Source organism: Asterias amurensis, chromosome 21, assembly GCF_032118995.1.
Source record: "Asterias amurensis chromosome 21, ASM3211899v1".
Lineage (NCBI taxonomy): Eukaryota > Metazoa > Echinodermata > Asteroidea > Forcipulatida > Asteriidae > Asterias > Asterias amurensis.
This window is the reverse complement of record NC_092668.1, coordinates 15,016,981-15,028,431: the sequence shown is the minus strand read 5'-3', so window position 1 is coordinate 15,028,431 and position 11,451 is coordinate 15,016,981. Positions and strand designations below refer to the sequence as shown.

At 37.0% G+C, this 11,451-nt stretch overlaps 2 protein-coding genes across 2 annotated transcripts; one reads left to right on the top strand and one right to left on the bottom strand.

The window, feature by feature from the left end:
• Nucleotides 1-279: 279 nt before the first annotated feature.
• LOC139953236 (small ribosomal subunit protein uS3mA-like) lies at nt 280-2,501 on the top strand. The gene is made up of 3 exons (XM_071952700.1): nt 280-434; nt 1,045-1,222; nt 1,723-2,501. The coding sequence occupies exons 1-3, from the start codon at nt 363-365 to the stop codon at nt 2,004-2,006; spliced, it is 534 nt and encodes a 177-aa protein (XP_071808801.1). The 5' UTR covers nt 280-362; the 3' UTR covers nt 2,007-2,501.
• Nucleotides 2,502-2,732: 231 nt separating this feature from the next.
• On the bottom strand, nt 2,733-8,047 carry LOC139953235 (SPARC-like). Its single transcript, XM_071952698.1, has 6 exons — nt 7,783-8,047; nt 5,202-5,346; nt 4,288-4,521; nt 3,867-4,086; nt 3,513-3,661; nt 2,733-3,327 (listed from the first exon to the last, which is right to left on the bottom strand). The coding sequence occupies exons 1-6, from the start codon at nt 7,855-7,857 to the stop codon at nt 3,311-3,313; spliced, it is 840 nt and encodes a 279-aa protein (XP_071808799.1). The 5' UTR covers nt 7,858-8,047; the 3' UTR covers nt 2,733-3,310.
• Nucleotides 8,048-11,451: the final 3,404 nt, after the last annotated feature.

The window sequence follows — 11,451 nt, the reverse complement described above, 5'->3', positions numbered from 1 at the left end:
AACTGTTGGCCTCAGTCCCAACAGGACGTCCCAACTATAGTTGGATCCAGAGATCTGTAACCAACTAGTCTTGGTGGAAGACCTTCTCATGTTGATTTGTCACAATTATTTTAACGTGGAGGGCGCCGTCACTGACAACCGCTCGGCAAACAAGACCACTCCCACGTGCAGCGAGAGCGGTTAGCGCCCTCCACGTTGAGAAATTGTGACAAATTTACACGGGACAAGACTAGTTGGTTACAGATCTCTAGATCCCAACTATAGTTTTAGCCGTACCAACTGTGACACTCAAGTTGGGACCAGCCCAACTACAGTTAGGATAGTCCTACAGTTGGGATAGAACAGCGCCTCACACGTCGTATATGCAAGAGCCGTTTATTGGGTATTCCAAGATGGCGGCGCCCATGTCCAGAATTTTATCACGACTGATTGTGGTTCGTATTTGCATTATTTCCTCTAAATCAAACGCTGGTAGAGGACATTGAAGTATCCAATTTGTTTAGGTTGTCCGTCTTTGTCGCTAGTAAATGCATATGATTTCAAATTACATGTCAAAATGACCATATTTCTTACTTTTCTCTTTTTTTCCACTGATCACTCATCAGTCATTCAGTTAGTATCACTGTTCAAATTTGTTCATCATTGAGCACACACTCAGCGGCGAGTAGCGAGCTTATTAGTTTCTAAACTCCATTTGCCCAACTCGAACATGCCCACCCACTGTACTGCCAGCCAATGTTGAATGTGTCACATTATTTTAACCCCCATCATACATAACATTTATTATTAATTAGTTAAGCAAAAGTCACAGATTCAAGGGCCAATTGTTCATTTGGATGATGATTTGGGTCATCTATATTATGAGTGATCTTGTGAATATGGGCCTACATTTGTTTTTCATTTTACGTTCTTTATTCTATATCTTGGCTCATTCACTACCAAATCCTATCATAATCATGGATGAAGAGTAGACCATGCATAAATACACCTGAATATTCAATACATCATGATATTCAGTATTCTAATTGAACATTTTTCACCCAGAGTCAACACATCAAAAGCATCAATCTACCAGTCAGATGTTTGCAAACGACTGCAATATGCCATAAGTCTGTTGCTGCACGAGTGAAAGTAAGCAAGGGAGAGAAGCCAATCACATATGAGCAGGCAAACCCACCGTTTCAGATTGGCGTTAGAAAGGGATGGAATTCACAACACACATGTAAGTCATGCATTTGTGTTTAGTGTCATGTCTAGTAATGCTATGGGTACTGAACTGGAAGTCTGTTAAGTTATTCCGTTTCTCCTGTAGATTATTATTTGATATTTAAACAGTGATCCCAGTACTTGCTGCCACTTACATACTACATGTATGTTGTATCTTAAGCCTTGGCAAGATCCCTAGCTGTATGGCAGTGTAGGGATGGAACCTCTCAAACAAAGAATTGAACAAATAGCACGACCAGCAACATCAGGCTACATACTTTGATTGTAATTCAGAGGTCAGAGGTTCAAACCTTCTTCGTATTAATGGTTCTTTCTAATGAAGATGTAAATTTAAACTACTCTGTGGCTATATTTCAGTGATGCTCTGATCATCTTCAGGAGACTTATCTTAGTTTCAAATCCTACATTTGTCTTTGTTGATTCAAAATTGATATAAATTTCCAAAAGCAGTTTCCCCCTGGTGTTAATTCCTTTAACTTTTGCTTTAATTTCCAGCGAATCTTATGGATGAGAATGGTGCTGCAGATCGATCCCTGGAAGATCTTTTCCTTAGGAAATTTATTTATGGAACTTTCCACGGTTGCTTATCAACGGATCTTATCATCAAGCGACGCGCCAATCAGATCATCATCGTAGCAATTATGCTCCGGAATATCGCTCCCCAGAAATTCTACTTCCTGATTGGTTATTCTGAGGAGTTGCTCTCCAATTGGTTCAAATGTCCTGTCAAAATGGAAATTCAAATAACCGATGACAGGCCTATATACAAATGGATCTGAAAAAGTCGTCCTCATTCTAAACAATGTTTAAGCTATTAATAAAAAATAGGGAATAACATTGCTGTTCTAGGAGTGGGTAACATATACCAATTGGCGCAAGTAGCTTCTCATTCACACCTTTAGTTTTAATACTCCAAGTCCTACTTACTCCTGAGTGATGAAAAGCAATCAGGATTCGATCCCCCTTCATGTTTAGGCATGAACTGATGTGAAGTAATGATTTTTTTATGTGGATAATTTGGAAATAATTTGCAGCCGTGTAGTATTTGTACGGCAAACCTTATCACTGTTAAAGGAGAGCGCTGTGAACAATATCATAATATCTCTGAATCATTGAATGCTTTTACTGGCAATTTACTGGCATTGAACTCTTTACAATTACATGTACATGTATTGCCAAGTTGTTTCAAACTACATGTAGTTACTAGAGAGTTTTGCCAATGTGTATTTCAAAAAATGAATAAATAACACTATTGATCTTTACTTAACTCCTAACTGTTTTGTTTGATTGTTTGAGGTGATGTGTTGATTGTGTGTTGTCGGTTTTTTTCATCTGGCAGATATTTATTTCTTCTTTACCCTGGGGAAACCTCTCAGTGAAACACTGTTTGATAGTGTCTAAACCAGTATGTACATTAGGTCATTCTTCTCAATAAACTTATTCCCGAAGTGACTCAGGAAATGCATGAATAGATAAACAAATAAATATAAAGACACAACAAACGATGTCAATGCTGAATTTTAATCAACTAAAACATCAAACCATTCGACACTACAGGATGCAGGTTTAGGAGTTGCACTAAACAGCTGTTCTATGATCCAAGTTTAAATTTAAAGCATCGGCAATAACTTCATTGCTAGAAACGCATACACAGCTATTCTGGTAAAAGTCGGAACCAACTTTTATTTTGCAAAACTGTGTAGCTGCCAAAACGTTGAAATAACAATTTAGGCGTCGTATTAACACAAATGATTTGGGGCACAATGTTTGAGGTAAAATCTGAACATCGGTTAAAAAAAACTTTAAATAAAAACGGACAGTTCCAGCCTGCTATTTTATAATACAAATAATAGTTTCAAAATTCACGCAAGGGGAGCATCTTATCTACGTTGCCACCAATGTTTTAGTAATATGAAGATTAGTTGGCTGAAAACAGTGTTTTTGTTTTTTGTTTCAATGCATGCATAAGTTAAAAGGTCAAGCTAAAAACGTAATAGTAATTATACTTCAGTTAGCACCATAATGACGAGTTGTTCCCAAAAATAGCACTCTCTACTGTAGAGTCTATACTGTCTTGCTGCACTTAGTACTGTATTTCATCTGTAGAAAAGAAGAAAGGGAAACATAATAAGTACAGCGAAAACAGAGCGTTATTTATGATAACAAAATATTAAGTATTTGATTTGGCGGTAAATTTGCAGTGATTTGCGGTTTGATAAGAGTGCCGGAAACAATCAGAACCGTAAATTTAAAGTGTCCCACACCCATTATTTCACATTCCTTACCTTCGGTGAGTCCCATACATTTTCCCCATTCGATGATGGAGATCAGATCATCGTCGTTGGTATCACACCCGGCTATGAACGCATCGGTGCAAGGTTCCATGGGAAGAAGTTGGGCGCGCATGGGTAGTAGCTCCTCATCGCTCAAGTGGCTAAAACGGATTAAACAAAACTCAACATCACTGTTTATGTTGATTTATAACGCCAAAACCACCAACTTTGTATGCTCCGAGGAGACAAGAAAACTTAAGGTCTGGTTATTTCGATCATTTATGACGTGCGCTAATGCGAACCAACATCTTTGTATAAAATAATAAAATAATTTTTGAGAATCCAGGCGTGATTTTTTGTACTTACTAGTCTGTCGGTGAAACATCCATGTTGAAGAACTTCCAATGAAGTGGGCGCCGCCATGGTTTATCTTCATCCATAGACTCCTCCTCGAGCCGTTTCTCATCATCGTCAAGACCGCCATTTTCTTCCTTTCGCTCAGCCAGGTCGCGCATGACCTCCAAGAACCAAGTGCGCATGCGTTCAGGGAAGTTGATGAGGTCGATGGGGTTGCATCGTTCCATCACTGGAGTATGAAAACAAAACATTATGTAACAATAAACAGTTGTTTCAACTGCTATTAAGCTTCTCTCCAAGACTTGTTCTCATTGGGGGAAACAACATGTCTCAACAACCTTGGGGGCAACTGATTAATGTGCTCAGGAAAGAAAACTCTTAAGCTTTTCGCAACTTTATTACGGTCCTTTAAAATGAAAACAAATCTTACTTTTGCAGGGGCCAAAATAGTCCAAGTGTTCGCCGTCCATATCTCTGGGGTTGACGCACTTTTGTCGGAACAGCTCGCACTGACTCGGGTAGGTGACGTTGTTCGTGCTGCAGACTCGTACGAACGGATCCCTGTCGTCTTCAACGCACATTTCAGCACAATCGCAGTAAGGAGCCCCGTCATTATCGATAAAGCAGGACTTGCCAGGGGCGCATTCGAGAGAGCTACACTTATCTATAATTAGACCACACACAAGGAATATGGAATTTAAAAAACATGTTTTATAGCAGTCAGGATAAAGGGATGGCTTCAGGAATAAGCATGCCTAGCCTACCAATCCAGTTTTCCTCAATCACAAACAACAAAAGATGGCAGCGAGCCGAACAAGGATAAAAAGATTGACGAATCAAGCTTAGGGATTAAAAATCGTAATGAATATTTAATTCACGCTTGTAAAAACAGCTGTTATTTTGTTCAATGACTGTTCTGGACTATATATCTGCAGAAAAGAACAAAACAAAGAACTTTACTTGTTCCTCAAACCTCGCCATGGCTTAGCCTAGAACTGAGAAACCACGCAAACAACTTTTACTTATTTATAGCATATACACTGTACATGTATCTCCATTGGCAATGAAGTAAATCATCAGTTCACAGAAGTTATTACACAAAGTTTCAATCTATTTTAAGAACTATAATGATGTAAGAAAGAGTTTGTGGTGTTTTAATATTGGTGTCATGTCCACTTCAGACGAAATATATTGACGTGTTTATGTGTTAAAGACTCTGATTGGGTCGAAACGTCAGGCCATTAAAGCAAGAACCACTAATTCCGTGTTTATGTGTTAAAGACTCTGATTGGGTCGAAACGTCAGGCCATTAAAGCAAGAACCACTAATTCCATAAAGTCTTACCATCGACATCATTGATAGTTTCTTCTACATCTTCCGCCCTGTATCCATTGATGCTGTAGATCTGCTCCTCTTTGCTGTATGTCAATGACTCCAAAGCCTTCTTAGCATTAACCAACTCATGGCGGGCAGCTTTGAGCTCTTGATTCTAAGAATAATAGATTAAAATCGAAAATCATTTTAAGAACATTTATAGCAGGGTAATAGATTTCCGAAAGATCTCTGAATCCCTCACAAATATACTATAAGCCGCCGTTCGGTAAAACCTTTTAATGCCATAACGAAAACCTCAGTGATAGACATCAAGGCATTATTTGAAATATTATCCTTTTAAGCTGAGTTGTAATTGAGATACATTCAAATTTTATTTTTGATACGGATAATAATGAGTAGAGCAAGGACATACTCAACTACAGAGTTCAACAACTCTGTTTTGCAGGGATTTGGTTTGGGGGAACTTTTTCCTCAACTTTTTATTAAACATTATTTTACGTTTCGTAATCACTCTTAAAACTAATGCCAATAAAGACGCATTGTTTGGGTGGAAGTATCACAATTTTTGAGAAAACATTTTACTTCGAAGAAATAGAGCTATGAAAACAGATATTATTGTTATGCCACAAAGTTTGAATGAGAAACATTATGTCAGATACAACATTTTCGGGCCGTTGTTTTTATCTTCGTAGACATAATTCGTTCCGAATTTTCGGCAAAACCTATAAAACGCAACCACCTTACGAAATGATCTGTTTACAGGTTATGTAAGACTGTCTGTATATTTAGATAGGAGTTACATTATAACATTGTAACATTATAACATATTATCTAACCTCTCCCGATTAATATTAGCATTTTGAAACAATATCTTAAACCGCAAACCTTGCAAGCATCAAAAGGTTCAATCTTATGATTTATTGTCTGGATTAAGCTAGCTCAAGGGCCGACGTGGGCTTAAGAAATATGAATAACTACCTCCACACCCACACAAAGACACCAGATGCTGTCACTGAACAATATTGCATGAGTTGTTTTGCCGTCAACACGTTTGGCACGAGATCCGGGTTTTTGCACTTCAGTCTTTAGACAGAATTGGGGAAAGTTTTGAAGTATCTATATAGGATTTGAGAAATTGCATGATATGCATGTAGTTTTAAAGTAGGTGCTCGAGACTGATAGACGGTGACTAGTAGCTTTCTTGTTTTAACCAAATTAATTTTATTATCCATCCCCTTAATTTCCACCAAATTCTTAGTCTATAATACTTGGGGATCTTAGCTCATTATTCACAGACAGACCTCGGCACCCAGCCGTGACCACAGATTGAGTGGGGTGACCTCTGAGTTCGACCCCGCACACTGCCTGCTGGGATTAAAGTTTGCATTTCATCAGGCCCAGCCGCAAAAGTCATATCACCATGGCAACAGACATAATGAACTTTGGAAACTTTTCGAGAAGAAACATCAAGGGAAGAGCTTAGCAAACTTACAAAATATTTGGGATTTATGTGGGGGCTTAGGAGTCAACATAAGAAAACATAAGTCACTATGTTAATCAGTCCCAAATTCAACATTTGTTTCCTATTGAATATGAATAAACAAAAGACCCACAAACGACATTTGACCCGACCGTGACCTCGACGTTTGGATGCCGCAGCAGGAATTGCTCACCCTAGAAAAATGTGGTGCGCCGGTGGTGGCCATGCAAATCTGCAACTCAGCCGTCTCAGCGTGCCTACCATTCGCAAAAAGAAATGGCTAGGTGTTGCATACAAAACTGAGGAAGGAATGTACACCCATACACCACACTAGCCATTCAGAAATGTTTTCTAGGCCTTTAGCCAAGTTTACAGCCCATTTCTTTGTTAGTTCTACCTCCATGGTTATGTAAAATAACAAGCATACCAAAACAGAGTATAGATACGCACTGTGTTACCACAAACTGATTATTTCACCTGTAATGGCTCAAGGGTAGGAATTCTATGCAAGAGTGAACACAGCACATTAACCAATTAACTTTGCAGACTCAGTAACTGGTAAACAAACCAATTATCATTTGTTCTTTAATACACCCACTTAGTCTGCTTAGTGTGTATTAGCATGGAATAATTATTTTCTTCCTCCATGTGTAAGCGCGTAGTGCGCAAACAAGTTTTTAAGAGGTTAGATGCTAATCCTTACTGGTCTTAAGAAAAATATTTATACCTCCATGGTCTGAGAAAAACCACTGTGGACAAAAGCCAAACACTTGCAGTTTCGTTTGATTCTATCGTGGCTTCTAAAATACAGATTCCTTAAGAAACTCTCATCATAATACTTTCGAAGGGAAGCAGAGTTAAATCCTTGATTCGAATATTAAGTTACTGTGGATTATTTCCTTTGATGAATATAGTCTTCGAAAACGATTTTGGGACCACGCAAACCTTTGGGGCTTTCGTCTCAAATTAAAGTAATTAACAACCAACTTCTTAAAAAGGCAATAATGTATTATTGAACTTATTGAACGGTCCTTTCGCTGTTTCTATACTTTAATACATTAGAACGCCGGTGACTGTTGCCGGTCACTTCATAAATAAATTGTTACATACCTTCGTTTTATGTCTGCTGGCAAGTGCAACAGCGACCAGAGAGAGAATAAGAATAAACTTCGTCATCACAGCCATGTTGTCCCTCACTCTAATAAGTATAGTTTATACCTCTAATGGCTTGTTCACCAAGCTCTAAGAAAGAAGACAAGACTCCCAGTGAAACAATCTCCGTCTTCACTGCCAGCAACACCCCACAGCCTACCAAGTTGAAGTTGCCTACCCGAGTGGTTTCTACTAGTCTGGACTGGTCTGAGCCGGCTTGCGACCCGAAGGGGGGTGTCCTTACAAATTGCTCACTCAAGCAGTTTTGGTGCCTGCCTAATGACGCAGTTTCTTTGTGTATGTGCAGTGGACGGGGTAAAGGAATTAACATGAGCGTATGGGTGACTTCAAGATGAGGGATAGATTTCCTGGAAGTAGGCATAACAATTTCTGACTATTCCTTTATTCCATTGCTTCTTTTTGGTGTGACCAAATTTCCTCCATGTTTTGCCCAAAATTCGCACTATGGTAAAAATGACGTCATAAATAGGCCTAAAAATTGCGTGAAATTTGCCAAAAGTGAAAAAATACTTTCAAATTTACTCAAACCAAAACAAGAATGACAAAACCTAACAAAGAATGTTGTTCATGTGGCATTTTATGCTTGAGCAGGATTAAAACCTGAATGAAGGAGTATCACTATAAACAAATGTGGATATTTAACCTGTGACATTGCGGGAAGAAAGCTCCTTACTGTGGAAGGGAACACACATTTTTTTTGTTCAGGCGGGGGGGGGGGGGGGAGGGGCTATTGAATGGAAACATTTTGTACATTCTGTCAGTCTGTTTGGGGGAGGGTGCAGCCCTCGCCCTCCGGCTACGCAACTGGGGCACACCTATCAATTAAATATGGGCCTACTTGACTTTGTGCTGAACATTACTTGGCCTAACAACTTCACGATAACTTGGCAGAAAGTATATAGCATGCCCATTAATACTTGTTATTCTTAAGTGCCATGGTCAAAAAGTAAAAATGAAACAACAACTTTCAATTTTTATCTTTCTTCAATATCAATTTAATATTTGATAAAGTTTAATTCTACAAAAGGTTCAAGCAGAAGTTTTCAACTTTGTACTGTGAGCGTTAATGACATTCTAGGCGGCTAGGCCTGTTTCTTATGAAGGGAGTATTTTTGATTTAGAAGTACAGTTATCGCAAAAAAAACTTGCCCTTTTTTCAGCTATATGGTTGCTGGTCCCTGATTAAAATAATCAGGTTCAAACGAAAACTCATTTGTATTTTTTAATTAGTTATTAAACTTTGACGGATGGAAATTATTTTAACCACTTCCTGTGACACATGAACATAGTTAATTAAAAGTTAATTATTAATCATGAGATTCAGCTTTGAATTATTTTGAATACAAATTATTTACAGCAACAACCTTGTAGCCAAGACTAGTTTATGATAGACTGTGTAAATCTCGAGCCTTGGGCCTTGCTATCGCGAGATATTGCCCCTTTTTGTTCACGTACGCCATACTTGGTCTTTGAAAATTCTAGAACACAGGGTGGCATCTTTAATAATCTTAAAGGAGCAGATGTGAAATCAAAATATTATTTCAGATTTTGTTTAATGCACTAACTTCAAAGCAGCCTGGATAGAGAGAGTGTGACCGATAACTTGACTTCCTTTTCACGCAGCCGTTGGTCGCCATTTTTAGTCTCACTATTGACAGTCTAGTCTTGCACCTTTTGCGCGAGTGCAGAAATGGAATATAATCGCAAGTTGTTGCAACTCTCTACTCAGCTATGCTGCAAAATGTCCCAGGTTTATATGAGGACAATAATAAAAATAAAAACAAAAACAAAAACAAAAACAAAAACAAAAACAAAAACAAAAACAAAAACAAAAACAAAAACAAAAACAAAAACAAAAACAAAAACAAAAACAAAAACAAAAACAAAAACAAAAACAAAAACAAAAACAAAAACAAAAACAAAAACAAAAACAAAAACAAAAACAAAAACAAAAACAAAAACAAAAACAAAAACAAAAACAAAAACAAAAACAAAAACAAAAACAAAAACAAAAACAAAAACAAAAACAAAAACAAAAACAAAAACAAAAACAAAAACAAAAACAAAAACAAAAACAAAAACAAAAACAAAAACAAAAACAAAAACAAAAACACAAACAAAAACAAAAACAAACACAAACACAAACACAAACACAAACACAAACACAAACACAAACAAAACAACAAAACAACAAAACAACAAAACAACAAAACAACAAAACAACAAAACAACAAAACAACAAAACAACAAAACAACAAAACAACAAAACAACAAAACAACAAAACAACAAAACAAAACAACAACAACAACAACAACAACAACAACAACAACAACAACAACAACAACAACAACAACAACAACAACAACAACAACAACAACAACAACAACAACAACAACAACAACAACAACAACAACAACAACAACAACAACAACAACAACAACAACAACAACAACAACAACAACAACAACAACAACAACAACAACAACAACAACAACAACAACAACAACAACAACAACAACAACAACAACAACAACAACAACAACAACAACAACAACAACAACAACAACAACAACAACAACAACAACAACAACAACAACAACAACAACAACAACAACAACAACAACAACAACAACAACAACAACAACAACAACAACAACAACAACAACAACAACAACAACAACAACAACAACTTATAATTATAATATTAATATTATTCGAATATTAATATAATATTTCATTACTTCACTGTATAATAATGATATATAACTGTATACATGAAAACACATTGCCAATATACCGTAATATACAATTCTTATAGAAATATTAACAAAAGCAGTACAGGTTGTATAATATCTATTTTAAGCAGTATAAAGCCGTTTATATATATCAAATATAACACAAGATTTTCATATAATTCTCATCAGATAAATAAAAATAATAAAAAGTCAGCGTTAATACACATTCTTCATCCTTCCTATCCTCTGTTTTGGTTTTCAGTTCAGCCTTCACTCTGTAAACAACAACAACAACAACATCATTGTTGTCTGATTTGACAATCCTTTCTCTTGGCCCAGTGATTACAAACATTAACCACAATGTGTAATGCCGTTCGGGCAGCCAGAAACTACAATATAACGAAAGTCAAGACGGAACAAAATTGTATTCAAGATTCGCTCCGTGAAAAAAACAGAATAATTCATGATATGTGCATGTATAACGTAAATCTGGGTACTACTAGCCATATACCCACAATTTCAACTAAATCTCATTCTCACATCATACAGACCATTATACGTTTAAGGCAAAACACTCGTTGACTTGATTTACCAAAAAAAATACAAGTGATACCGACTGTTTCATGTTGGACCAGGGATAACGCGAGCTTGTGGTTAACAAAATCGAAGTGATCATTGACAACATTCCTCACTTTTCGAACTCATCTTAGAATAAAGTACTGATTCATGTTACAGTTTCAGTTCAGACATTCACTCAACCAAGAACATCCTTTGCATTTTACGCCAACATACTTCAAAGGTTACACCGATACACCGTTGAACGCTAGGTGGCGGTATAATGTACATATTACATTCATGCACCCATTATAT

Bases quoted from the DNA above. Each gene is read 5' to 3' on its own strand.
- LOC139953236 (XM_071952700.1), top strand. From the start codon at position 363: ATGCAAGAGCCGTTTATTGGGTATTCCAAGATGGCGGCGCCCATGTCC. The intron at 435-1,044 runs GTTCGTATTTGC...TTTTTCACCCAG, and splicing joins TTTTATCACGACTGATTGTG to AGTCAACACATCAAAAGCAT. The intron at 1,223-1,722 runs GTAAGTCATGCA...TTTAATTTCCAG, and splicing joins ATGGAATTCACAACACACAT to CGAATCTTATGGATGAGAAT.
- LOC139953235 (XM_071952698.1), bottom strand. From the start codon at position 7,857: ATGGCTGTGATGACGAAGTTTATTCTTATTCTCTCTCTGGTCGCTGTT. The intron at 4,522-5,201 runs GTAAGACTTTAT...GTCTAATTATAG, and splicing joins AACTATCAATGATGTCGATG to ATAAGTGTAGCTCTCTCGAA. The intron at 4,087-4,287 runs GTAAGATTTGTT...TTCATACTCCAG, and splicing joins CTATTTTGGCCCCTGCAAAA to TGATGGAACGATGCAACCCC.